The sequence below is a fragment of the Dama dama genome, chromosome 10, assembly GCF_033118175.1.
Source record: "Dama dama isolate Ldn47 chromosome 10, ASM3311817v1, whole genome shotgun sequence".
NCBI classification, from domain to species: domain Eukaryota; kingdom Metazoa; phylum Chordata; class Mammalia; order Artiodactyla; family Cervidae; genus Dama; species Dama dama.
Window position 1 is genome coordinate 23,391,511 of NC_083690.1, and position 24,234 is coordinate 23,415,744.

The following is a 24,234-nucleotide window of genomic DNA, read 5'->3' on the forward strand; positions in this document are numbered from 1 at the left end:
GAAGTCAGGTTGGAAGCAGTTGTACTGAGTCATCAGCGTCATTGTGGTTAAGACCTCGGAGAGATGATTTATGCAGCAAATTCTTGAGTACCTACTGCAGGCTAAGCAATGGTGGCATATTTAAACAGGAAAGTGGGATAGTAACTTTAGGAAATACATGTTGAATATGCTTTTTTCAGTTGGGGACATGAAAGAGCAAAGCTGTTTTTGAAGTGGAAACAATGGGAGTACAAGAATTTTCTCAAAGATTGGTATGGGTCAAGAAACCCAAAAGTGTTATGGGTATACATTCAGGTGAAAAGAAGCCTAAGATGTGGACATAGGAAGAAGTCTTCAAAAAAGGGGGGCTGAGAAGGAAAGATATCTCGCCTGTTTCTAAAACAAGTTCACAAAGGTGGACAGTGTTAATGTGGAGACTTAAGATGGAAACAAGATGGGTACAGCAATCTGACTAAAATTTAGAATTAAATCCCCAAACAGAATGCAGAAGATGCAAGCAAAGCATTCTTCAAGGGAACCAGACTTGTGCTTTTGTCTTTTTTAAAACATTTGTGAATCCCCTTTTACCAGCATAGTTTCATATTTATGTTAAAATATTTTTTGTAGGTGCTGCTAGAAATGATAATAGAAACATAATGGAGCGTTGGGTATCTGTTTATTAGAGAGGACTTCTTAGATCAGTCCTGGCTCCTGAAGGGCTAATAATAAATAATAGTGACAGTAATAATATAGTGATAACCCTTATGGGATGCTTGTGACCCACACACTGTTTTAACATGTTTAATTTTCATTTTACAGATTAGAAAATAGCCTAGTGATCAATGAAGAGCAGTGTACTGGACAGCATAAATAGCATGAACGATAGCCCAGAAACCTGATAATTGCGTGTTGTGAAATTATAAGTAGTTCAGAAATGTGGGAACACATCCTTAACTGTCTGTGTCTATTTGTATTTGACCTTTTTAGTTTTCTGGCCAGAGAGAGGTGATGGAGTAGATTTGACATCTAAATTGATACATACAGTAGCACACAGAAATTTACCTAAAAGTTTACATAGTAAAGATGAGGAGTGCTGGATACACTTGCCTTGGCTTCACGGAATGCATTTCTCATTTATTCACTGCAGTGAAGAGGAGGGCTAGTGCCTAGTCTAAATTAGAGGTCACACAACTAAATCCTTCATAGGCTTACAGGTAAGTAGAGTGAAGGATGAAAAGAAGTCACAGGAACTGTGGTCAATGTATTAATTTTAAGTTTCTTTTGAGCCCTGCGCTGGTGGAGGTGGAGTTGCCAGTTTGTGGCTGGGCCACGCACACTTAGTGATGGTTTCAATCGTCACTCTCGCGGTGATTTCTTAAAGCCTTAAGGTGTAAGACCCTACCACTCCCCAAGTAACCCTTGAATCTGGGGGGACTAATGTGCTTTACCAGGGCTGGTGGCAGTGTTGTTCTTGTGGGCCAGAGTTCCAGGTCGCATTTTATCATCAGCTGACATGACACATTCAGAAGAATTAAATATATCAATAAACACCTGTGTACCCTCCACTCAAATCCAGCTGTTGTTAGTACATTATATGTACATACACATGCACACATGTGCCTTAAGTTTCACTGCACTTCACCTTTATTACTTCTCCAGACAGTTTTTTAAAGAATAGGGTAGTCTTCTATACAACTGTGACACCACAGTCACCCTTAAGCAAAAGAGGGATATTTTCAGCAGGATCCTGTGATATGTAGTTTGTATTCAGAATTTTGCAGATGGTACCAAGAATGTGTTTTAGTTTATAGTGAGATGCAGCTTAGCACACATACATGCCATTTATATAAAATATAAAGCTTTCAAAACAACGTTATGCCTTGCATATGAATGAATTCAAATATAACATTTTGTTTGGTTACTGCTCAGTTACCTACTGTGGGAGAAATGAGATATAATCAAGAGAAAGTACACAGGGGTTTTCTATTATGTTAGTAGTATATTTCCTAAGGTGAGGGGTATGTGTTTTTGTATTAATGCTATAGATTTTCCTGTGTTTCTTTCTTTCTTACTTTTTAAGAAACTTAAAGAAATGTGAAGTATAATGGTGAATTACTAAAAATTGGGGCTGTTTTAATGAAAAACTGTTAATATTAAAGCTGCCAGAAATGTTTAAAGGTTAAAATACTGTCCATCTACCTGTGCTCAACTGTCTTTTTTTAGTGCAGTAAATGTACATCCTTGCTGTCCTGTGACTTCTTGCTCTAAGCGTGTCCCATGGTCTGTAAACATATTTAAGTCTTTATAATGTTTAAAAGAAATTCCTTTAAACTCCCATTCTCTTGGGATTATTGTAGAATTTCTCTCTACTTTCTTTTAGAGTTCTTAAAAAAATAATCTATACTTGGACTCTCTAATACATTGCTTCAGTCCTCTGTCATCTGGCTTCTGCTCACTTGATTAAAATAGCTCTTGCTAAGGTCACTGATCTGAATGCCAAATCCAGACTTTTTTATTTTTAATTGTGGTTTAAAAAGCAGACTTACCAAAAAGCCTCCAAAAAACCAGACTTACCCATTTTTATGTTAATAGATATTTACATTTTTTTTTTTTGAATCATTGACCACGTTCTCCTTTTTAAAGCCCTTTCATTCTTTCATTTTCCTTTGACCAGTTTGCAGACTTTATTCCCTCCCATGGCTTTGTTTCATCTCTCTCCCCAGTTTTAGGTTTCATGTCTTCTGGATGTCTTCAGCTGATGTTGGGCCCTTCAGACTCAACATGTTCAAAATTGAACTCAATTATCCTGCCACATACTGGTTTTTCATTCTGGATCCCATTGCTCGAAAGGTTGGCACCCCCATTCATCCACTCACTCGTCTAGAAATCTTAGAATCATGCTTCACTCTCCCTCTTCTTCATGTCTCACAGGCCACTGGTTTACTATGCCCAGATGGCTTTAAGTCCAGAACAGCTCTTGGCTTTGCTCCCTCCTCTGCACTGCTCCCACCACTGACTCAGTTCAGACACGCAGCCTCTAGTCTAGAGCAACAGCCCTGGGAGTGTCTTCTGTAGCTGTGTCCCACCATCCTCACCCCATCTCTCAGACCAGAAACCAGTCAAAATCCCTGCATTGCATCTGGTTGTGGTACTGCTTTTGTCTTTAACCATCTTTAACCTAGGCTCTCAGGCTGTTTTTATGGGAGGCTGCTACACCTATTCATTTACATGTTACCTATGGCTGCTTTCCAGCTACTGCAGTAGAGCAATCACCACAGAGACTATCTGGCTGGCAGAACCTAAAGTAATTTGTTAATTGGACCTTCGCAGAAAACCTTTGCCAGCCCCTGGACTAGAGATTAGAATAACTAAGGAAAACATTTTTCACTTTCTCACTCAAGTGCTATTTGAAATTGTGCCTCTAAAGTTCTCTCATATTCCAAATGATAACATTTCATACTTCCTGGAAATGCTGTAAGGCCTTTCTTTCTGGTGAGATTGAAAGTCTTTAAGGCAGAAAGCATATGTTTGGCTATTTCATTTGTTACATGATACATATTTAACTTAGAAAAATGTATGAATTTTCCTGGATCTAAATTCTTCATGAATGAATTATGCAGTTCCCTTGAATTCTCACCAGTCTTTGCTTTACCCCATGTATCTTCTTTCTGAATAGGTGCTATGTAATACACTGCTATATTCTTTTTTTTTTTTGCCTTTTGGCCATGCCTCCTGGCTTGCGGGATCTCAATTCCCCAACCAGGGATTGAACTTGGACCCTTGGTAGTGAGAAAGCAGAGTCCTAACCACTGGACTGCCTGAAATTCCCTCCCACCCCACCCCCCTTTTAAAAAAATTGGAATATTGTTGGTTTACAATGTGTTAGCTTCTGCTGCACAGCAAAGTGAATCAGCCGCATGTATACTTATATATCCCCTCTTCCTTGCATTTCCTTCCCATTTAGGTCACCACAGAGCATTAGTTATCTATTTCATACGTGTAATATACATATGCCAATCCCAGGCCTCCCTTCCCCCTTTGTATCCATATGTTTGTTCTCTAAGTCTGTTTTGCAAGTTAAGTTCATCTATACTATTTTTCTAGGTTCTGCATATCCTTTTTTTTTTTTAATATTCTTTTTGAGGTATAGTACTAGAGCTGCCCTCAGTCTTCCTATCATAATTTTGTATGAGAGTAGGGTGCTGATTTTAGATTTCACATGTTTTTTTCTCAGTTAAATGCAGCCTTCCAAATCTTGGTTTAAATTTTGTATTTGCGTTACACTGTGAAATTGAACCGTCCACTTTGCTCCCACCAGTACAGGGGTTTACAGTCTCACTGTTCCTCACAATTTCCTGGGGACGCGTGACTGTCATCTTCTGCTTACTAATGTTGCTGCGTGTTTATCTTCCAGATCATTTGTAATGATGGATTCTGGCCTCCTTGTGTGTGAGGGAAGTGTATTATTTGACTTCTTTCAATTCTGAAGTAGTCTCTGACTCTGAAATGTTTTAGTTGTGATCGCTGAGGAGTCCTGCATTTTTTATAACTGTAGTCAGGCTAATGTCTGTCCACCCCACTCCCCCTTACCACCCCCGACCCCCCATCCCCTCGCCCCACACACACTCAGATTTTTCTATCTAAGCTGAAGTGTTTTTCATAACAAAAAGTGGTCTTTGTGACCTACGGTTGGTAAATGCAGTTTTTTGAGGTCGCCTCTTAATTTGTGTTTTTGGGAAAGTATCAAGTTATGTTCCAGATTAAAAATGGAGTTTTAGCTAATAATTACTGATGGCATCTCTTACTTTCCTAAAATACATGGGCATACACAGCAAAAGGCAGGTGTGGACCATAACCCCCCTCCAAACTAGGTTATGGCCAGATTGTGAGAAAGTTTCACTACCATTAAAGATAATAGAATTGGTTTGCAAAGTGTATTCTGCTGTTTTCTGGGATGTTTTGCTTTTGATGTATTCAGACATTAAAAAAAAAGGAAAACAACCTTACCTTACCTTTCTTGTAAGTAACCAAGTTTGTTTTTCTTTTTAATGGTTTCTTTGCTTTTATGTATACAGAATTCTCATTCACAAATTCATGGTTCCATCTTTAACACTTGAATCATTTGGATTTACTTTTGATAGGTCATCTCATTTAAGAAATCTTTAAAAGTATTGAATATTCCTTTTCTTTAGGTGATTTAAAATGCTAACCTTTGGCATATAACCTAGATAATATACTTGGGTCCATTTCTGGATTAATTTTTCTGTTCTTACATACTCTGGATAGGACAGTGCTGTTTAACTAGTGCATGATAAAAGTTTTTAAATCCGCTTATTTGTCTTATGTGAGTTTAAAAATTTTTATATCTCTAATCAAATTACGGACTCTTGTTAGTAGTTTTTTATAATTAAATTAAACTCAGAAGGAACATTGTTATATCTTCCTATTGAGGAGTGAGTTTATACTTAATCAGGTTATCTGCTATGACCTGCAATAAAATTTAATCGAATATTTTTGTTAACTTTATTTTAAAGCTTCCTTAATACTTTTTGTGGTTTCTATAATTAGGATCCTTTTCCATCCCATTTTCTTGTTGATTATTCTTGGTGCATAGGAAAACTGGCTTTTTACATGTTAACCCTTTTTGTTTCTTTTCTACTATCTTGACCTCATTTGGGGGTCATATTTCATCAGTTTGTGCTTCTAGCACAAAGTTGAGTAGTTGTATTGATGACAGATTGCTGTCTTTTCCCTGTTGTTAGGGGAATGCTGATTATGTTTCAGTATTAAATCCCAGGTCCATTCCTTTGTTTTCAACTTGGGTAGTTTTGTCTGTCTTTCTCAGTCTTGTTTTCTAATTCCTGTTGAATGGGAAGTGGCAAGACACACGCACGAATGCGCACACACGCAAATACTTAGATCAGAATACTTTTATTACAGACCATGGCTTGCTTGTTTTAGGTTTGGAGAAAAGTGGAAGGTTTGGGACTTGCTGATGTTCAGTATTAGCTGTCCACAGGAAAGAATCAAGGATAGATCTTAGGTTTTAGGAAACTTACCAAGATGAAGAAAACTGGAAAAGAAGCAGGCTTGTTTTTTTCCTTTGAGAGGAGGCCCCTGTGGAGTTAACAATCTTTTTGAGATATCTAAGTAGAGATTTAAAGTAAGCACGTTGTTGTATGGTTTCTAATTTTGCTCTTTATGAGAGAGGTATGGTGGAATGAAGAACTTTGGAGATAGGACTGAAAATTTATGATAATCATTGATACACATTAATCAGTGAAAAAAATAATGGCCCTCATTTGTATCTGAATCAGATACAGTTCAGAGCAGTTTTAATTAGCCATCATTTAATCCTTACAACTGTGTGAGGTAGCTACTGTTACTGTTCCCACTTTATAGATGAAGAATCCAAGGCACAGGAAGTTTTGAGGGTCTTACTGGTAGTCACACAGCTGGTAAATAACAGAGCGACTTTTAAACCCAAGCAGGCTGGCTTCGAGAGTTGTGCCTCGCATCACTGCACCAAACTGCCCTTCATAGAGCACTTCTTTGAAGTCAGCAGTGAGCTGCATACTTTACGTATCAAACTAGGTTAACTAACAACAAGTAAAGAAGTCCGTATGTACTGTGTGTATTCCCATCTTACTAGTTTGGTCATGCAGCTACTACACAGAGTCCAGACTTCAGTCTGGGTGTCTCTAGAGTTCCAGATATGTTCTGAGCCACCCCACTTTTTTACTTTAGGATGAATTCTGATTTTCTCACCTTATTTTCTACAGCCCTTGAGCCTCCATTTCTTCATCTGTAAAGTGAAGGTAATGCCTACTCTAGGGTTGTTTCAAGAATTCAGTGACAGCATTCCACATAAAGCATGTGCTCCAGCGTGCTGAATGATATCGCCCGCAGTGCAAGCACTGGTCTGTTAGTGAGACTGATGTTTTTGTGTGTTTTATTTCCTGAGAAAAATCCTCCTCATGGGCACTGAAAGATGAAAAGCTTTCCTTGGAAGCTTCGAACTGCCAAGTAATTTTTAATTAGTGGAAGTCAGAAGCACTTAGAGAACTTCTGAGAAAAAATATATGTTTGATGAGTTATGCATACATTTTTGGTCTCTGTTTAGTCCCCCCCCACACACCTTTTTTTTTTTTTTTTTGCTACTCTTTCTAACTCTTCACCTTTTGCTGCTTAGCAATTGTGCTTTGAGAATAATGATGCATGTTGAATCTGATTTTCCATATCAGCAATACCCTAGTGGGCTTTCCCGGGTCCTCAGACAGTAAAGAATCCACCTGCAATGTGAAAGGCCTGGATTTGTCCCCTGGGTTGGGAGAAGGGAACGACTACCCACTCCAGTATTTTGGCCTGGAGAAGTCCGTGGACAAAGGAGCCTGGCAAGGTTACAGTCCATGGGGTTGCAAAGAGTCAGACATGATTGAGTGACTTTCACTTCACTATATCATCACAATGAGTGATATTTTACTTTCTGGGCTTATAGCACCTAGTGTCTGGGACATGACTTAAGCATATGTATTACTTAAAAACACTAAATATGATTCTGATAACTATTGTAGTAAAGAACTACAATATGAACAACCCCCTGAGGACAGTCTTAAATGCCCACATCTTATCTCTGAAGATTTCTAACTTAACCAGATTTTTAAACTGAATGAGAGTGATGCATTTGGGAAAATATTATAAGCAGTAAAATAACTAGATGATAATACATAGCAGTAAGTCTTAAGTTTATAGGATTATATGACTAGTCGTTAATGTCTTCGATGTCAGCAGTTGAATTTTTAATCGTAACTTTGTTCTTTAGCGTATCAACCGTTTTCTGTTGTCTTCTAATAAACATGGCTCTGAACACATTTTTATGAAGGCAGTATTTCTACTTGTGTGCTGTATTTTTCAGATTGAATTTGAACACTAATGAAATGCAAATATAAAGGAAAAGTCTTTATAATTCTTATAAACTTGTTATAGTACCCAAAACAGTTGTGTGAAATAGCTATTCTAAAAACATGTGGATAGAAAAGGATTCCTAATATATTTCTTGTACATTTCACCAAGTTTGGCCTGTCCACTTGTCATTTCCCATTTGCATCCCAGCGCCTTCCTTCCTGAGGTTGGGCCTCCCAAGCCTAGGTTGCTCCATCATCCTAATAAATCATATCTACCTTGTCCTTCCTGACTCCAAATTCTTTATTTGCTGATATGTTCATTCATTCATTCACATATATATTGAGGAGCTATTATGTTCCAGGTACTGCTGTATGCTCTTGGAATAACATAAATGAACAAAGCAGCAAAATTCCCTGCCTAGGTGGAATTAATTATTGAATATGGAAAGTTGGTGGCTGGCATATAACCAGTGCCCTTGTAATTACATTGCCAAGTGTTATATTTTGTTGAGGAGCTATACACATTTATAATGTATCCATCTTTTTTTCAAACACTTGATACATTTTTGTGTTTCTTCTTTATTCTAGATATAAACCACAATACTTCAGGATCCCATTATGAAAATTCAGAGCGGGGACTTGTGTCTTCTACAAGTGACTCTAGTACAAACTGTAAGAATGCTGTTGTGAACGACTCCCCTGAAAAAGAAGCATGGCCTTCAGTCCCTGGCAGTGAACCAGAGTTGGTTTCAGAATGTATGGATGCTGATTCTGCCTCCAGTTCTGAATCAGAGCGACACATCACTATCATGGCTTCAGGGAGCGCAGGCGGTGAAAACGATGGCCTTCGGAACAGCACTGGACTTGGATCCCAAAACAAGTTTGTGGTTGGTAGCAGCAGCAATAATGTGGGCCATGGAAGCAGTACTGGGCCGTGGGGTTTTTCCCACGGAGCCATAATAAGCACATGTCAGGTGTCTGTGGATGCTCCTGAAAGCAAATCAGAAAGTAGCAACAATAGAATGAATGCTTGGGGCACTGTAAGTTCTTCATCAAATGGAGGGTTAAATCCAAGCACTTTGAATTCAGCTAGCAACCATGGTGCCTGGCCAGTATTAGAGAACAGCGGACTTGCCCTAAAAGGGCCTGTAGGGAGCGGTAGTTCTGGCATCAATATTCAGTGCAGTACCTTAGGCCAGATGCCTAACAATCAGAGTATTAACTCTAAAGTGGGTGGTGCTTCCACCCATGGTACCTGGGGAAGCCTTCAGGAAACTTGTGAATCTGAAGTAAGTGGTACACAGAAGGTTTCATTCAGTGGTCAACCTCAAAATATTACCACTGAAATGACTGGACCAAATAACACTACTAACTTTATGACCTCTAGTTTACCAAACTCCGGTTCAGTACAGAATAATGAACTGCCTAGTAATACAGGGGCCTGGCGTGTGAGCACAATGAATCATCCTCAGATACAGGCTCCCTCGGTTGTAAACGGCACTTCCCTTTCTCACCTTAGCAATGGAGAGTCAAAAAGTGGAGGCTCTTACGGTACTACATGGGGTGCCTATGGTTCTAATTACTCTGGAGACAAATGTTCAAGCCCTAATGGCCAAGCTAATGGTGACACTGTGAACGCAACTCTAATGCAGCCTGGCATAAACGGGCCTGTGGGCACTAACTTTCAAGTTAACACAAATAAAGGAGGAGGCGTGTGGGAGTCTGGAGCAGTGAATTCCCAGAGTGCATCCTGGGGAAATGGTGCAAATTCTGGAGGAAGTCGAAGAGGATGGGGAACTCCTGCACAAAACACTGGCACTAATATACCCAGCGTGGAATGGAACAAACTGCCTAGCAATCAGCATTCCAATGACAGTGCAAACGGCAACGGTAAGAAGTTTACAAACGGATGGAAATCTACTGAGGAAGAGGATCAGGGTTCTGCCACATCTCAGACAAATGAGCAAAACAGTGTGTGGGCCAAAACGGGAGGTGCAGTGGAGAGTGAAGGTAGCACAGAAAGCACTGGACGCCTCGAGGAGAAAGGGACTGGGGAGAATCAGAGTAGAGACAGAAGGAAGATGGATCAGCACACGTTACTCCAAAGCATAGTGAACAGAACGGACTTAGATCCACGTGTCCTGTCCAACTCTGGTTGGGGACAGACTCCTATTAAGCAGAATACTGCCTGGGATACCGAAACATCACCTAGAGGGGAGAGAAAGACTGACAATGGGACAGAGGCCTGGGGAAGCTCTGCAACACAGACTTTTAACTCAGGGGCATGTGTAGATAAGACTAGCCCTAGTAGTAATGATACCTCATCTGTATCGGGGTGGGGAGATCCCAAACCTGCTCTGAGGTGGGGAGATTCCAAAGGCTCAAGCTGCCAGGGGGGATGGGAAGATGACTCTGCTGCTACAGGAATGGTCAAGAGCAATCAGTGGGGGAACTGCAAAGAAGAGAAGTCCGCATGGAATGATTCGCAAAAGAACAAACAGGGATGGGGTGATGGGCAAAAGTCAAACCAAGGGTGGTCCGTCTCTGCCAGTGATAACTGGGGAGAAACTTCAAGGAGTAACCATTGGGGTGAGGCTAACAAGAAGTCTAGCTCAGGAGGTAGTGACAGTGATAGGTCTGTTTCTGGTTGGAACGAACTCGGTAAAACTAGTTCTTTTACATGGGGAAATAACATTAATCCAAATAATTCATCAGGCTGGGACGAATCTTCTAAACCGAATCCTTCCCAGGGATGGGGAGACCCTCCAAAGTCTAATCAGTCTCTAGGTTGGGGAGATTCATCAAAGCCAGTCAGTTCTCCAGACTGGAACAAGCAACAAGACATTGTCGGATCTTGGGGCATCCCGCCAGCAACAGGCAAACCTCCTGGTACAGGCTGGCTGGGAGGACCTATGCCAGCCCCAGCGAAAGAGGAAGAACCCACGGGCTGGGAGGAGCCATCCCCAGAATCCATACGTCGCAAAATGGAGATTGACGACGGGACTTCAGCTTGGGGAGATCCCAGCAAATACAACTACAAAAATGTGAACATGTGGAACAAAAATGTCCCAAATGGCAGCAGCCGCTCAGACCAGCAAGCACAGGTACACCAGTTGCTACCGTCTGCAGGTGCCATCTCAAACAAAGAGGCAAGCAGTGGCTCCGGTAAGTTCTCTTTTTCTGGAGTCTTGATTGTTTTTCATAGTACTTCACAGTAGCAGGAGCCTTGTTTCAAATTTACTGTTTTTGGATGTGCACACAAACCTTTTTTTTCTTTCTTTTTTTTTTTTGTTTTAAACTCATTAATCCAGGAGAAGTTTGTAGGGAAGAAGATTATGGGGAAGGTGTTACTGTCAGGAAACGGCTCTGCCTTTGGTAGTATTGGCCGTGAATCCCACGTACTCCGTTCTCTGTCCGGAAAGTTATAGAAAGCAGAATTGGAAAGGGGATGTCAAGTGGGATACTGTACACTTTCCTCATCTCAGTTCTTCTGAGTTGAGCCGTTACATTTTGGTTTTATTATTTGACTATCCCCAGAAATAGAACAAGTATCTAAAAGTACAGTCCTCTAAAAATCTAGATACTGTAACTGGTTGTAGATGGGGTTTATTTAAGTAGGCATGTTGAATACCGCGTGTGTGTGTGTGACAGTGACATTTTTCATTAGTTGTCATTGAGATGTGCTGTCTCTTTAATGGAGGTTTCATTGAATAATAATCCCGTTGGATGTAGAGACAGAAGTGTTTTCCTGAACTAACGTTTCAGCGCCTAATTCTTTTTTTCTGAGTATTATTAACTTAGATTTAATTCTTACAAGAAATGTGTATGTATCTAAGGGGAAGGCTATTGTGGTTCTTTTAAAACAATGTATATATAGCTTGGCTTTGCCTTTGTTGATTATGGTTGACTTTGGACAGCCTAATAAATTCTAAGAAGCATTGTCCAGCATATACAAGTAGGATGCCCACCTGTCGTTAGTCTTATATTAAATTACACTTTCCAGAACAGTGATGTTGAAAGGTTGTACTTACAGTAAAAGTTCTATACACATACTGTTACCCAGCTTGATCATCTGCTCTACTTCACTAGGTTTGACTCAGAATGACTTGGCTTTTCTAGGAATTAAATTCATCCTCAAAGGAGGATGACTTGCCATAATTAAGATTATTCAATAGAATCTGCTGTGTACCTCGAGGGCAATTCTGAAAGAAGAGGTGAAAAAAAATTATAGTTAGATTATAATAATGGAAAATTATTTGTCTTCTTTACATAAAACAGAGGCCGTCCTTTTTGCCCATCACAGCATCATTATTTAATACACAAATGTGAAGGTCTTCTTTTGTTCCCTAAGTATTCCTTATTACCCCTTCAACCTGCTGATGACTTCTTTTCCCACACTTTCTAAAGGCTGGGGTGAGCCCTGGGGGGAGACTTCAACTCCTGCCACAACTGTGGATAATGGTACTTCAGCCTGGGGTAAACCCGTAGACAGTGGGCCTAGCTGGGGCGAACCCATTGCTGCGGCATCCAGCACATCCACGTGGGGTTCCAGCTCTGTTGGTCCACAAACATTAAGCAAATCTGGTAAGTTACTGATAATTCCTGGTTTCCATTTGGTAGCAGTGGTGATCTCATTGTCTGTAATTAAGTAATTGGTTAACGTTTATGGCGTTGATAATGTATCCACATAGTATCGTAATTGTCAAGCAACTTTCATGCTATCCAGCACAAGAGACTGAGTATGATAGTCATGGGAACACATATCCAAGCCGTCTGGCTCAGGCACCAGACAGGTCCCTAAATACTACACAGAAAATGAACAGAGTTCAGGAAGGACCCTTCATATTCAAACAGACACTGTTACTATTCTTGTAGGGATTCCGAAGACCGAGTAGTGATGAGATACTTTCTGCTTCTGACCTGCATGCTGTACTTTTGAGCCATTCTCCTTAAAAATATGTATTAAGATGAATTTTTTAAAATTCCGTGCATCCTCATGGCCCTAAGCAAATACTAACATGAATGCCACCAATGTCCCATGTTTAGGAACCCTTTGATTTGTAAAAGCATGAAAAGTGTTTTATTGAAAATTTTACTAAAAATAAATTCTTATTTAGCTTTTAGTTATGTATATAACATACACTTTTGCCATGCAAACCTGGGAAGGGAAATAAAAGAGGGTTTTTAGGTTGTCCCCCAGCTCTGCCCTATTAATGAGTGCTCATCCTCCAGAAAGAATTGTTTAACTATAACATGTTTCTTTTTGTCACAAATCCACAATCAGGGCCAAAATCTATGCAAGACGGCTGGTGTGGTGATGATATGCCCCTGCCTGGAAATCGCCCCACTGGCTGGGAAGAGGAAGAGGATGTAGAGATTGGAATGTGGAATAGTAATTCATCTCAAGAGCTTAATTCATCTTTAAATTGGCCACCATATACAAAGAAAATGTCTTCGAAGGTAAACATTTCAAGGGCAAAGCCCTTGAAACTTCAAATTCCAAAGGTAGCTTCCCCACAGAAGATAGTCTGCTTGCCTGCCCGTGTATGGCAGTCAGTATAGTCCAGGCAGTGCCCAACTTAGGTGGGGCTTCCTGTGGGCAGCCACCTAGAGACCGAGGACCCCAGGGAGGTCCTTTCTCCCCACTGCTACAGCTGGGCATCTCTCTCCTCCTCCCTCTCTGCCAGTGCTACCTGGGACAACCCCTCACCCCAGGACGGTGCTGCAGCGGGGAGGATGAAGAGAAGGGCAAAGCTCCATGTTGACGCCTCCCATCCCACTGCCAGTTCATCTCCCATTCCACCTCCTTGCCTGGAGCCCCTAACTTCTAGTTACTGTGCTCCTTATTCGTCCACCATCTTCGTCCCTTCTCCACTCTGTAAGGTCCTGGGACGGAAATCCCTAGGAATGAGTAGAGAGTTTGGTTTTGCTTTTATATGTGGACAAATCTTATTCCAGACCTGGGTCTGCATCAGAATTGTAAGGAATTTGTTAAAAGTATAATTTCCTATACCGTAGGCCTACTGTTGTTTTGGAAATCGGACCAAGTTTCTTGTTCTCAACAAGCTCTCCAAATGTTTCTGATGCAGAGCCAGGTTTGAGAAGACTAGTGTCAGATTTTCTTGGGGCCCATTTTCAAAATATGTGCTTAGTCCCCCCAGGTGATTCTGATATATCTTTTCCAACCTGTTTGAGAATGAATTCTTTTTGAGGGACCTTAGAAGTCAGATACCAGTAGCTCATGGCCAGGGTCCCTCCCTTTTGAGCCTGGGATTCTAAATCTAGGACCTGCCATTTTCATTTTTAAGACTTTTCTTCATTGGGCTGCAGTTACCTGTTGCCTCACCATATAGATTATGAATCATTTTCCCATATTTTGCATAAATCATTTGATCCTCATAACCTTCTGAGATAGAATACTGATAAGGAATTTGAAACTAGAAAAGGTGGTGGCTTGCCCAAAGTTGCATAACTAGTAAGTGACAGAGCAAGGATATAAGTTTAGGTCTTCCAGTTCCAAACCCTGTGTTCTTCCCACTGGACCATGCTGTTTTGTGACTTTGTCTTTCCTTACAGGGTCTGAGTGGCAAAAAAAGGAGAAGGGAAAGGGTGTGTAGCCTTTTTACTCTTTCTCCTTTGTTTCTACTAGTAAAAATCTTTTAGAAAGCAACTGCAAATATTTATTTAGCCTCTGCTGTGTGCCAGGTACTGTGCTTAGGGCTGGGGGTTCAGAAACACTAGGATAACAGCATACTTCAAGGAGCTCAGGGTTTCGTATGGGCGTGTGAGGAGTGCTGTAAGAAGTGTTAGCTTGAGTTTCAAAGATGCCTGGGAGTGGGATGTGTCAGGAAAAGTGGTAGCCTGAAATACAGAATGTGGGGGGGAAGAGGTGACAGTCTACTCCACAGTTAGATTAGGGGCAGATACTTAAAGTGTTTTCAGTACCATGCCAGATAATTTTAACTTTATTTAGCATAATGTGTGGAGCCAATCTAATTGAATAAAAGGCGGCATCGGTTTGGTTTTTAAAATTGGAAGAAAGACCAAAGTTAGTGATCTCATTTAGGAAGCTTCTGCATTCAGGTTAGAAAGGATGGGCCTGAATTGGGAAGCAGAAATAAATATTTAGTAGAAGGGACTGATGTGAGAGACATTTGGGATTAAAGAGACAGATCTTAGCAACCAGTTAAGTATGGGGTGGGGTAAAAGAGGAAAAGGAATCAAAGTCAACTTCAGAAACCTTGGAAAGGGTTAGATGCTTGCTTCAGAGACCTGCTTTCAAGGGGAAATTACGAAGCTGTGTTCTGTTCCACAGTCAGAAGGAACAGGTAGTAGCAATGGGATAGGGAAATTATGGCAACAAACTGAGAGTGGTTGTGATCGTTTATGGGAGGCCTTGGTCTCTATGGCTTCCAGCCTCCCTGTCTACCAAGCGCTAATCATGGACCATTTGTTCTCTCAGCTCAGATTTCCAAGTAGTTTCCGTACCTTATACCCCAACCAGCCACGGAAAGCCAACACCAAGTAGGAAGAATCCCAGCTTTAGTTGCTGCTGGGGATATTGTGTTCTTGGCAACATAAATTGGAATTTTAAAATACTCTTTCGTATGGAAACATATGGTGTTTTTTCAGTACAGTGCACATAGCATAATTAAATTATGGTTTTAATTGGTTTCTTTGGACTAACCTGAGAGTCTAGTGACTATTTTTACTTTGCTTTGGTGTGAGAATACTACAAATCCAAATTATAATTAATTTTTTAGAACACAGTCCACTTGTACTTTGGAAACTGTCTGAGGAACAGTTCTTCATTATCCAGAGGACCTGTATACTTTCTGTAGGTCATCAAGGCCCTTTGCTTCTGTCTTTTCCTTCTGACTGCTTGCCCTTAGAGATTTCTCTGTGCATTACAGCTATACCAGAGGACTGGAGCAAAGGAAGTTGAAAATCAAATAAGTTGATTTTTAATTATTAACAACTCTGTGAGAAGAGTTGATTGGAGGAGAAATTATTGGCTAAAAATGAGAGTTGGGAATTGTCTTGAAGTTTAATTAATCCATCACTATACCCAGATAAATAGAGATGGCCATGGCATCTTTCTGCTCTTTTATTTTACAAAGGGAATGATGAAAGGTGGAAACAAACAAGAAGAAGCATGGATAAATCCATTTGTTAAACAGTTTTCAAATATCAGTTTTTCGGTAAGTATGTTTTCTAGCAACCTCTTCCCCTTTTAATGGTGGTTCATAACCTTAGCCTAATTTCATTTTTTTTTTGTTTTCTTTAATTGTTCTCTGAGTCGTTATGAATATGCTGAGGTTAGAATAAAATTTTCATGAGTTCTTCTTTATTTTTATAGTTATAGCTAAAAATACTGATCACATATCTTTTTTTATTATTTTTTTATCATGTTAGGCAATGAAAAATGAGGTTTTATGAGTGACTTAAATTTCACAAATGAGGAAATAAAGTAAAATGCTTCACTTTTATTTTCATTTGCAAGTTAAGATCAACTAACAAGCTACTTTTTTCTTTTTCAGAGAGACTCGCCAGAAGAAAATGTACAGAGCAATAAGATGGACCTTTCTGGAGGTAAGAAAAAATTAAATCAGCTTGAGTTTCGTATTCATCATTGATGGGGAGACTTACCTGTGACATAATCCAACTGAAAGAGCATTGATCTCAACCAGGAGAGGGAGCTGTGGGTTTCTGCTTCAGTGTTCCTGTCCTTTCTGGCGTACATTAGACTATGGGGATTATGCGATTTGGTGTGCCTTTTAGAGTGTCAATCACTGTACTGAGCTAATGGTACTAAGCTAATGGTGCCGTTAGTCTTTGGTTACTGCAGGTTTAGTCCTGTCAGGAGTAAGTTATCCAGGTTGGGTGACACAGTCTTCTTAATTTCGGGAACACTTTTTACAAAGGCCCAGATACAATGACAGAAACATCTGAAGCCATATTGGAGAAGTGGCAGGTAGTTCCATGTAGGTGAAGAATAGATATAAATTGACTGTGGTGGTGGGAGTGTGGTGATAGTAAAAAGCTGTACTCAGGTAGATTCACTAGAAAACTAGGTAGGTGCTAAATCATGTGGCGCTTGGGTGTCTGAACTTTATTCTGAAAATAAGGGATTAAAGAATTGTAAGCAGGAAAATGAAATGATTTGGATTTATGTTTTAGAAAAATAATCATGGCTATAGAGCGAAAGTCTCGGGACAGAAAACATTGGCAGCGGAGGAAGAGTAAAAGATACTAAACATAGAAAACCAGTTAGAGATTTTGTTGCTGTTGCTGGTAAGAATTTTCATAGCTCTAAGCTAAGACAGTTGATGGGAAGAATCTTAATTCAGTGGAGATATAGGAATCAGAATCAGTCAACGTTGATAACTGGTTTGAACCAATTTGTTACAGAGGATGAGCATGAGCGTGTGCTAAAAGATAATTCCCAGCCTTCTTGCCTGGACGGTTTTGTAGGTAGTAGTGTTACTGTTTTAGTCTGAGTCCAGGTGGGAGAGAGGGACCATATAGTAATTTGAACAGGGAAAGTTTAATACAGATGTAAAGAATCACTGTTAGATTGATGAGAGATTGGCTAGGAAGAGATAAATAACAGGACCTCCTAAGAATATATGAATAGCCAATATAAGAAGTAACCTAGAGACTAAATTGTAAAAGTCAACTTTCAGCACCTTAAAAATGCAAAAAGGGAAGAGAAAGAAGAAAATGGCCTATACAGCTAACAGATAGATAAGCAATGGATAATAGCAGAATTGTTGCTTATTAGGTGAAATGGTGAGAGAAACCATTCCTACTTTCACCTTTTGATTCTTACTGCATCCTTTTCGGATGTTGTCTGTCAGCTTGTTTTGTAACTGAGTCTTCAGTAACCACTTGTACCTTTCAGCTTGGCTAGCTACTTCTGGATGATATCTGTGGTAAAACCACTTAAGCGCATTATTACTCTTTTCTTTGCTATGGAATGAGTTCTCTGATCAGACAGTGCTGTGAGGAGCGATGGGTAAGGCCTCTGAGACCATGCATGGTAAGGGCGGGGGATCCATATCCAGAGTGTGTGTCTCCCTGTGAGGACAAGGCTCTGCCTCCTGCCTGACTGACTTCTTGCTGGGATGCGGTGCTGTTGGAGCTTGCTGGCAGTCTGCCCTTCTGGGGTGCTGGGACAAGCTTCTCATGGAGGGCTCTGTCACCATAGACATTCGGCTGCAGAGCTGCTTGGAGGTATTTGGGGATGCTGGGAGAAACTGGCCTCGGGTGAGGCTGACCATCCTGAACTGCGAGGGCAGGGCACAGGAGAAGCTGGAAGCACTGCCAAAGCCCCCAAGGGCAAGTAGGCAACACTTCTGCCGGCGGCATCGCCGCAGTGCTGCTTGCTGATAAAACCTCAGTGCCAGCTGGCAAAGGGAGAAAATGTAGAGCCCGGATACAGTTTCAGAGAACAGTCAACAAGGGTGAATTTGGAGCTGGGAGACAATAAACCAATAACTGGCCATTGTTTGAGATAGGAAATATATAATAGTTTGGATAGACAAGATTACTGAGTTCAGAGTTGCTATGAAAACCATGTGGTGGTATCCAGTAACGAGTAAAAAATAAAAAAAATCTGGGTGTGGAGCTTATAAAAGGTAGGGCTGGAGATAATAAGTGTAATTAATTAGACATTAATGGTAGTACAGCTTCAAATATAGGTCGTGGAGGGAATTCCCTGGTGGTCCAGCGGTTAGGACTCTGCGCTTTCACGGCCAAGGGCCTGGGTTCCCTGGTTGGGGAACTAAGGTCCTGCAAGCTGCGTGGTGTGGCCAGAAAATTTAAAAGTTAAAAAAAAGTGGGGGGTTGACTAGAGGCTTAGAGTGATGGACCAAAGACAAAGTCCAAGGCAAAAATGGCATTTAAGGAAAGATCTGAGGAAATGTGGAACAGGTTTGAGTAGAATGGGGTAATTTTTCAACAGCAAAATGAAAATAGAGATTTGAAAAGAGGAGAGGGATTGTCACAGAATGGATTTGACCCTGGAGGTTAGGAGGCGTGTCATTGGTAACTTAGCCAAGGGCTAAGGGCCAGGAAATCAGTCCTGGGTGTTCATTGGAAGGACTGATGTTGAAGCTGAAACTCCAATTCTTTGGCCACCTGATTCGAAGAGCTGACTCATTGGAAAAGACCCTGATGCTGGGAAAGATTAAGGGCAGGAGGAGAAGGGGACGACAGAGGATGAAATGGTTGGATGGTATCACTGACTCAGTGGGCAGGAGGTTGGGTAAACTCTGGGAGTTGGTGATGGACAGGGAGGCCTGGCGTGCTACGGTTCATGGGGTCGCAGAGTCGGACATGACTGAGTGACTGAACTGAACTGAAGGGCCTTCTTATATGATTGGTCAAGGGAAGGCTGCCACATTTGGAGCTCAGGTGGTTTCTGAAGTGATGCCGAATGGTTGGAGGAATGGTTTGGGGAGAGGATGTATCACACTACCTTTTTTTAAAAGATTTTATTAGATAGGCAGAAGTAATGTGGATTTTTAGGAAAGAACAACTTGGAGAGAGATTTGAGAGAAGAGTTGCCTGTATTAGATTTGAAAAGTGAGGAAAAGAGTTCAAAATGGCTATCTTGGATGTTTCAGTGAATTAACAGAGGGAAAGAGAACAGAGAAGAGTTTGTTGCAAGTGCTTATTGAAGAATACTTTCCTTTTGGTGGCTCAGACAGTAAAGAATTTGCCTGCAATGCAGCAGCCCTGGGTTCAATCCCTGGGTCGGGAAGACCCCGTGGAGGAGGGCATGGCAACCCACTCCATTATTCTTGCCTGGAGAATCCCATGGATAGAGGAGCCTGGTGGGCTATACAGTTCATGAGGTCACAAGAGTCAGACATGACTGAGCAACTAATACTTCCCTTTGTTAAAAATTTTTCCTTTCCACTCACCTAAAATGAGGTTGTAAAGGTGGATGTGTCACGGTGTTGGCTACAACAGCAGTTCTCTCAAAAGAAGGACAGCAGTTGCAAAGAAATCGTGGGTGAGATTTGAGGATGGAGCCTAAGGAACAAGGAAATGAACTGCAATTTTCACAAGTTGAAAACCAAGGTCTCAAGTGTGTGTGACTAGGAGAGTAAAGACACCGCCTCTGAGCCCCATGAAGATCGAAGGGCAGTACCGTCCTTGGTTTCTCCAGGTAGAAGTGACGAAGGGGCGTCCAAGTGACCGTGCCTGCCGGCAGTTAAAGGTGTGCCGGTGAGCACAGGCGTCGAGTCAGGGTAGACTTGGTATTTAAGGGTCGCCGTGATGGTGAACAAGCCTAAGGGAGGCCAGTTTGAAGAGAGTTGAAAGACTGAAACCTTGAACACACTGAGCACATCCCAACATCAAAGAAAGACAAAGAAGTGGGCTCAGCTGTGGAGAGAGGAAGACTCAGGACAGGCATAATATGGAAGGTTGTGAAGTTAGAGACTTGTTTAGGATGGTAGCCTGGGAGCTGGCTCTTTCTGAGCCCAGATTTTTGCTGGGATACCATGAGAGGAGGTCATATTTATTGCAGAGAAGTCAGTGAAGAGAGCAAAGCAAGCCCTTAGGGAAGGGAAGAGCTTTCCCATCTGCTGAATGGGGGTGATGATAGTAGAGTTATAAGCAGTAAATGAGAATGCATGTTCACAACAGTGCCTGGCACGTTGTAGACATCTACTGGATGGTTTATTGTGGTGCTATCTCTGTTTGTTACTAGAAACTATGTTGTTGTTATAAAATTAAGCAGAGTTGAGATGACCAGTGATGTTTTACCTTTCTGTTTACTAGTCTGTTTTCAAGTTATTTGGTTCAATAAAATGATAGTGTCTGCTAAACCTAACTTGTGAGGAATGTAAGATTTATTAAATGCTAGTGCATTTTTCACATGTCAAGGCAGAAGTCATTTTGGTTTGGAAGTGAGTATTTCTCTTTCTGTTGTTAATTTATCTGAAACCAACTAGGTTAATTGTCTTCCTACTTGATGACATAATCTCCTGCATTTGTTAGGAATGTTACAAGACAAACGAATGGAGATAGATAAACATAGCCTAAATATTGGTGATTACAATCGAACGGTCGGGAAAGGCCCTGGTTCTCGGCCTCAGATTTCCAAAGAGTCTTCCATGGAACGCAATCCTTATTTTGATAAGGTAAGTTGTCTGTCTGTTTTCTGTCTTGTTTTACCCCTGTGGCCAAGAAAGCAATACACTTAATGGCATAATTTCTCATTAATAGTTTAGAACATTTAGTGTAATATGAAGTGTTATAACCCAGTTCCAAGTATTACTGGACTTGGACTTCATTGTCCTTTTATGTCTCAGTTTATCACAGGGATTGTATTTATATTTTCCTCTTAATCCCGTAAAATATGTTTGGTTCTTTTTGTGTGCTCTAGAATTAACACTAATCTGATCTCTTCTGTTTTCTACCTGTTTCCTGTTGATGCTGGAATGTCATGTGACTTCTCTCCTGTTGCTGCAATGATTTCTCCCTTCCACTTGTTTGCTTGGCTGGTGTTGCACGTCTTTCTGTCTGTCCAATCAGGATGGCATTGTAGCAGATGAATCCCAAAACATGCAGTTTATGTCCAGTCAAAGCATGAAGCTTCCCCCTTCAAATAGTGCACTACCTAACCAGGCCCTGGGCTCCATAGCAGGGCTGGGTATGCAAAACTTGAATTCTGTTAGACAGGTAAGTCCACATGTGTATTTCAGGCTCTCTGTTGATTTGTATAAGTAATAAGAGCTCTCTTACATGTAGTTGCTGTGTTTAAATCAGTATTACAGTGTGTGGTAATGAGATGTTAGTCCCTGAAGAATCCCAGTGTTATTTGGTGGTGGTGGTTTGTTTTTGTAGAATGGCAATCCCAGTATGTTCGGTGTTGGGAACACAGCAGCACAACCCCGGGGCATGCAGCAGCCTCCAGCACAACCTCTCAGCTCATCTCAGCCTAATCTCCGTGCTCAAGTGCCTCCTCCATTACTCTCCCCTCAGGTGAAGAAGCTTTTCCGCTATATTCTCTACTGTTTACCTGGAGTAGAACCTCAAATAAATTTATATTTGAATGAGATGACTGGTTGGTCGTCGGATTATTTATTGGCCACTTTGAGATGCAGCTAATTCTGAATGAGTTATTAGTACAAAGCGTTGTGGGTAGGGTGCAGCAAATGAGTTAAAGAAAATTTAAATCTCAAATCCACCATTCTCTTCCATAAAGTACCTTGCGGGGAGAATGACAGTAGCAATATGAATTGACTGACCGAGGATTCATCACTGCCACTTTTTACTTAACCCATGAAAATACATGGGAACAATAGATTAATGAAGCCAGAAAGAACAACCCGCCCCCCGCACCCACCGTAATAATCCACAAGTGTAATTGCTCTGCTGATATTTTAAAACACATAGTATGTTTTGTTAGCTTGAGTTTCTTTTATCAACATAGTTAACTTACCACTGTGATCCTCAGGTTCCAGTTTCATTGCTGAAGTATGCACCAAACAACGGTGGCCTGAATCCGCTCTTTGGCCCTCAACAGGTAGCCATGCTGAACCAGCTATCCCAACTAAACCAGCTTTCTCAGATCTCCCAGTTACAGGTAAGTAGAATAGAATATAACAGCCTTATTCAGTGTACATTCATTGTGTACTGTAAACTCCACACTAGAGTCTGAGCAGGAAGTGTCAGTAGACAAAGCAAGCACAGTCGTGGCCCTCAGGGAGCTTCTAGTCTCTAAGTGAAGGCAGATGGTAAACTGGAAGGGCAGAGTGCGGTGTGAGCAAGCCCAGCCACGTCTGGGGTGGCCGTGGGAGTAGGAGGACCAGAAAACATTTACCTGATGAAGTGGAAGTTTAGCTTGAGCAAAGGACTGAATTCAGCAGAATGGCTGGAGGCCAGAGTCCAAAGGAGAGATGATACGGGATGAGGCAGGGCGTGTTGGCATCAACTAGATGGAGCCGTGCCTTTGTAGGCCCCTCTGCCACAGTCACTCTGTGGCACGCCTGTCTGTGATGATGTGATGCTGACGACCTGTTTGCACTTTTCCTCCCAGCGATTGTTAGCGCAGCAGCAAAGGGCGCAGAGTCAGAGAAGCGTGCCTTCTGGGAACCGGCAGCAGCAAGACCAGCAGGTAGGTGCCATCCTTCCCCTTGCTTTGCTCACACTCAACTTAGATCGATTCCATTGTCATTGTGACAAGGCAGTTGAAATGCCCTTATTAAAATATAATGGAAAACATTATTAAGTCTTCTGTCTGCCTGGAGGTCTTACTAACTGGTGGACAGTGATTCTTCACCTTCCTGATGAGAAGGAGCTGAATTCAAAAATGAAGGGGGGATCGAAGGTATCCATAAAGACTTCTCTCCACAACTTTTCCCAATCATTTTGTTGTTTTAAGGGTCGACCTCTTAGCGTGCAGCAGCAGATGATGCAACAATCTCGTCAACTTGATCCAAACCTGTTGGTGAAGCAACAAACTCCGCCATCTCAGCAACAGTCACTCCATCAGCCAGCCATGAAGTCTTTCCTTGAAAATGTCATGCCCCACACTACACCTGAGCTGCAAAAAGGGCCATCACCAATAAATGCTTTCAGCAACTTCCCTATAGGTGGGTTTCTCCTTGGCCAAAGCATTGGGCTGGTGCTTGGTGATCACAAGTTGACATACTGCTGTCTGACCTGTCCACTTGTTCTCTCATGAGCACCGCGGGGTTCTTTAGCTGCTCCGTCTCTGAGTGGCCACGCTTCTTCCAGCATTAGTCTCTCTTCATACTTCAGGAACATCTGTCTCTGTTCAAGAAAATCACATATTTCACAAAGCCCATGCCCAGGTGGTGCAGTGGTAAGAACCCGCCTGCCAGTGCAGGAGATGCAGAAGACGTGGTTCAGTCCCTGGGTCAGGAAGATCCCCTGGAGAAGGAAATGGCAGCCCACCTCAGTATTCTTGCCTGGGAAATCCCGTGGACGGAGGAGCCTGGTGGGCTGCAGTCCATGGGGTCACAGAGAGTCAGATACTCCTGAGCACAGCACAGCAGCATGCTCGTTTGAAATGAGTTAACATAAATATATTTCTTTTTAAGACTCAGGTATCTTCATTATAGGATAGGAAGGGGAGGGGAGGACTGAAATTATTAGAGCACACCAGAGAAATTTTGAGCTTTGCTGCTTTGTAGAAATAACTTGGAACAGTCACATCTGAAATTTTAACTATTGTTTAAATGTTTACAATAAAAATAGGTATGAGAGAAGGAATTGCTTTTATTGCATTTACATTTGCTCCCCCCAACCCCTCTTTTCTTATTATGTCTCCAGGTTTTTTATCCCCTCTGGGAATTTCAGGTTTATA

The 24,234-nt window shown here is 41.4% G+C and overlaps 1 protein-coding gene across 7 annotated transcripts in view; it reads left to right on the forward strand.

Moving 5' to 3' along the window:
* TNRC6A (trinucleotide repeat containing adaptor 6A) overlaps positions 1-24,234 on the forward strand; it is a 95,326-nt gene that overhangs the window by 52,179 nt on the left and 18,913 nt on the right. For 5 of the 7 annotated variants that reach the window (XR_009694432.1, XM_061153035.1, XM_061153033.1 and 2 more), the window contains 11 exons: positions 8,472-11,048; positions 12,291-12,467; positions 13,168-13,343; positions 14,460-14,492; positions 16,004-16,084; positions 16,424-16,475; positions 20,898-21,040; positions 21,747-21,884; positions 22,360-22,488; positions 22,942-23,019; positions 23,287-23,497. Coding sequence is in view for 6 of the 7 variants with exons in the window: in XM_061153035.1 (XP_061009018.1) it covers positions 8,472-11,048; positions 12,291-12,467; positions 13,168-13,343; positions 14,460-14,492; positions 16,004-16,084; positions 16,424-16,475; positions 20,898-21,040; positions 21,747-21,884; positions 22,360-22,488; positions 22,942-23,019; positions 23,287-23,497 (3,795 nt within the window). In the remaining variant the exon portion in view is untranslated. Of the gene's footprint in view, positions 1-8,471; positions 11,049-12,290; positions 12,468-13,167; positions 13,344-14,459; positions 14,493-16,003; positions 16,085-16,423; positions 16,476-20,897; positions 21,041-21,434; positions 21,582-21,746; positions 21,885-22,359; positions 22,489-22,941; positions 23,020-23,286; positions 23,498-24,234 lie in introns of all 7 variants that reach the window. The other 2 variants (XM_061153039.1, XM_061153036.1) reach the window with 2 other exon arrangements.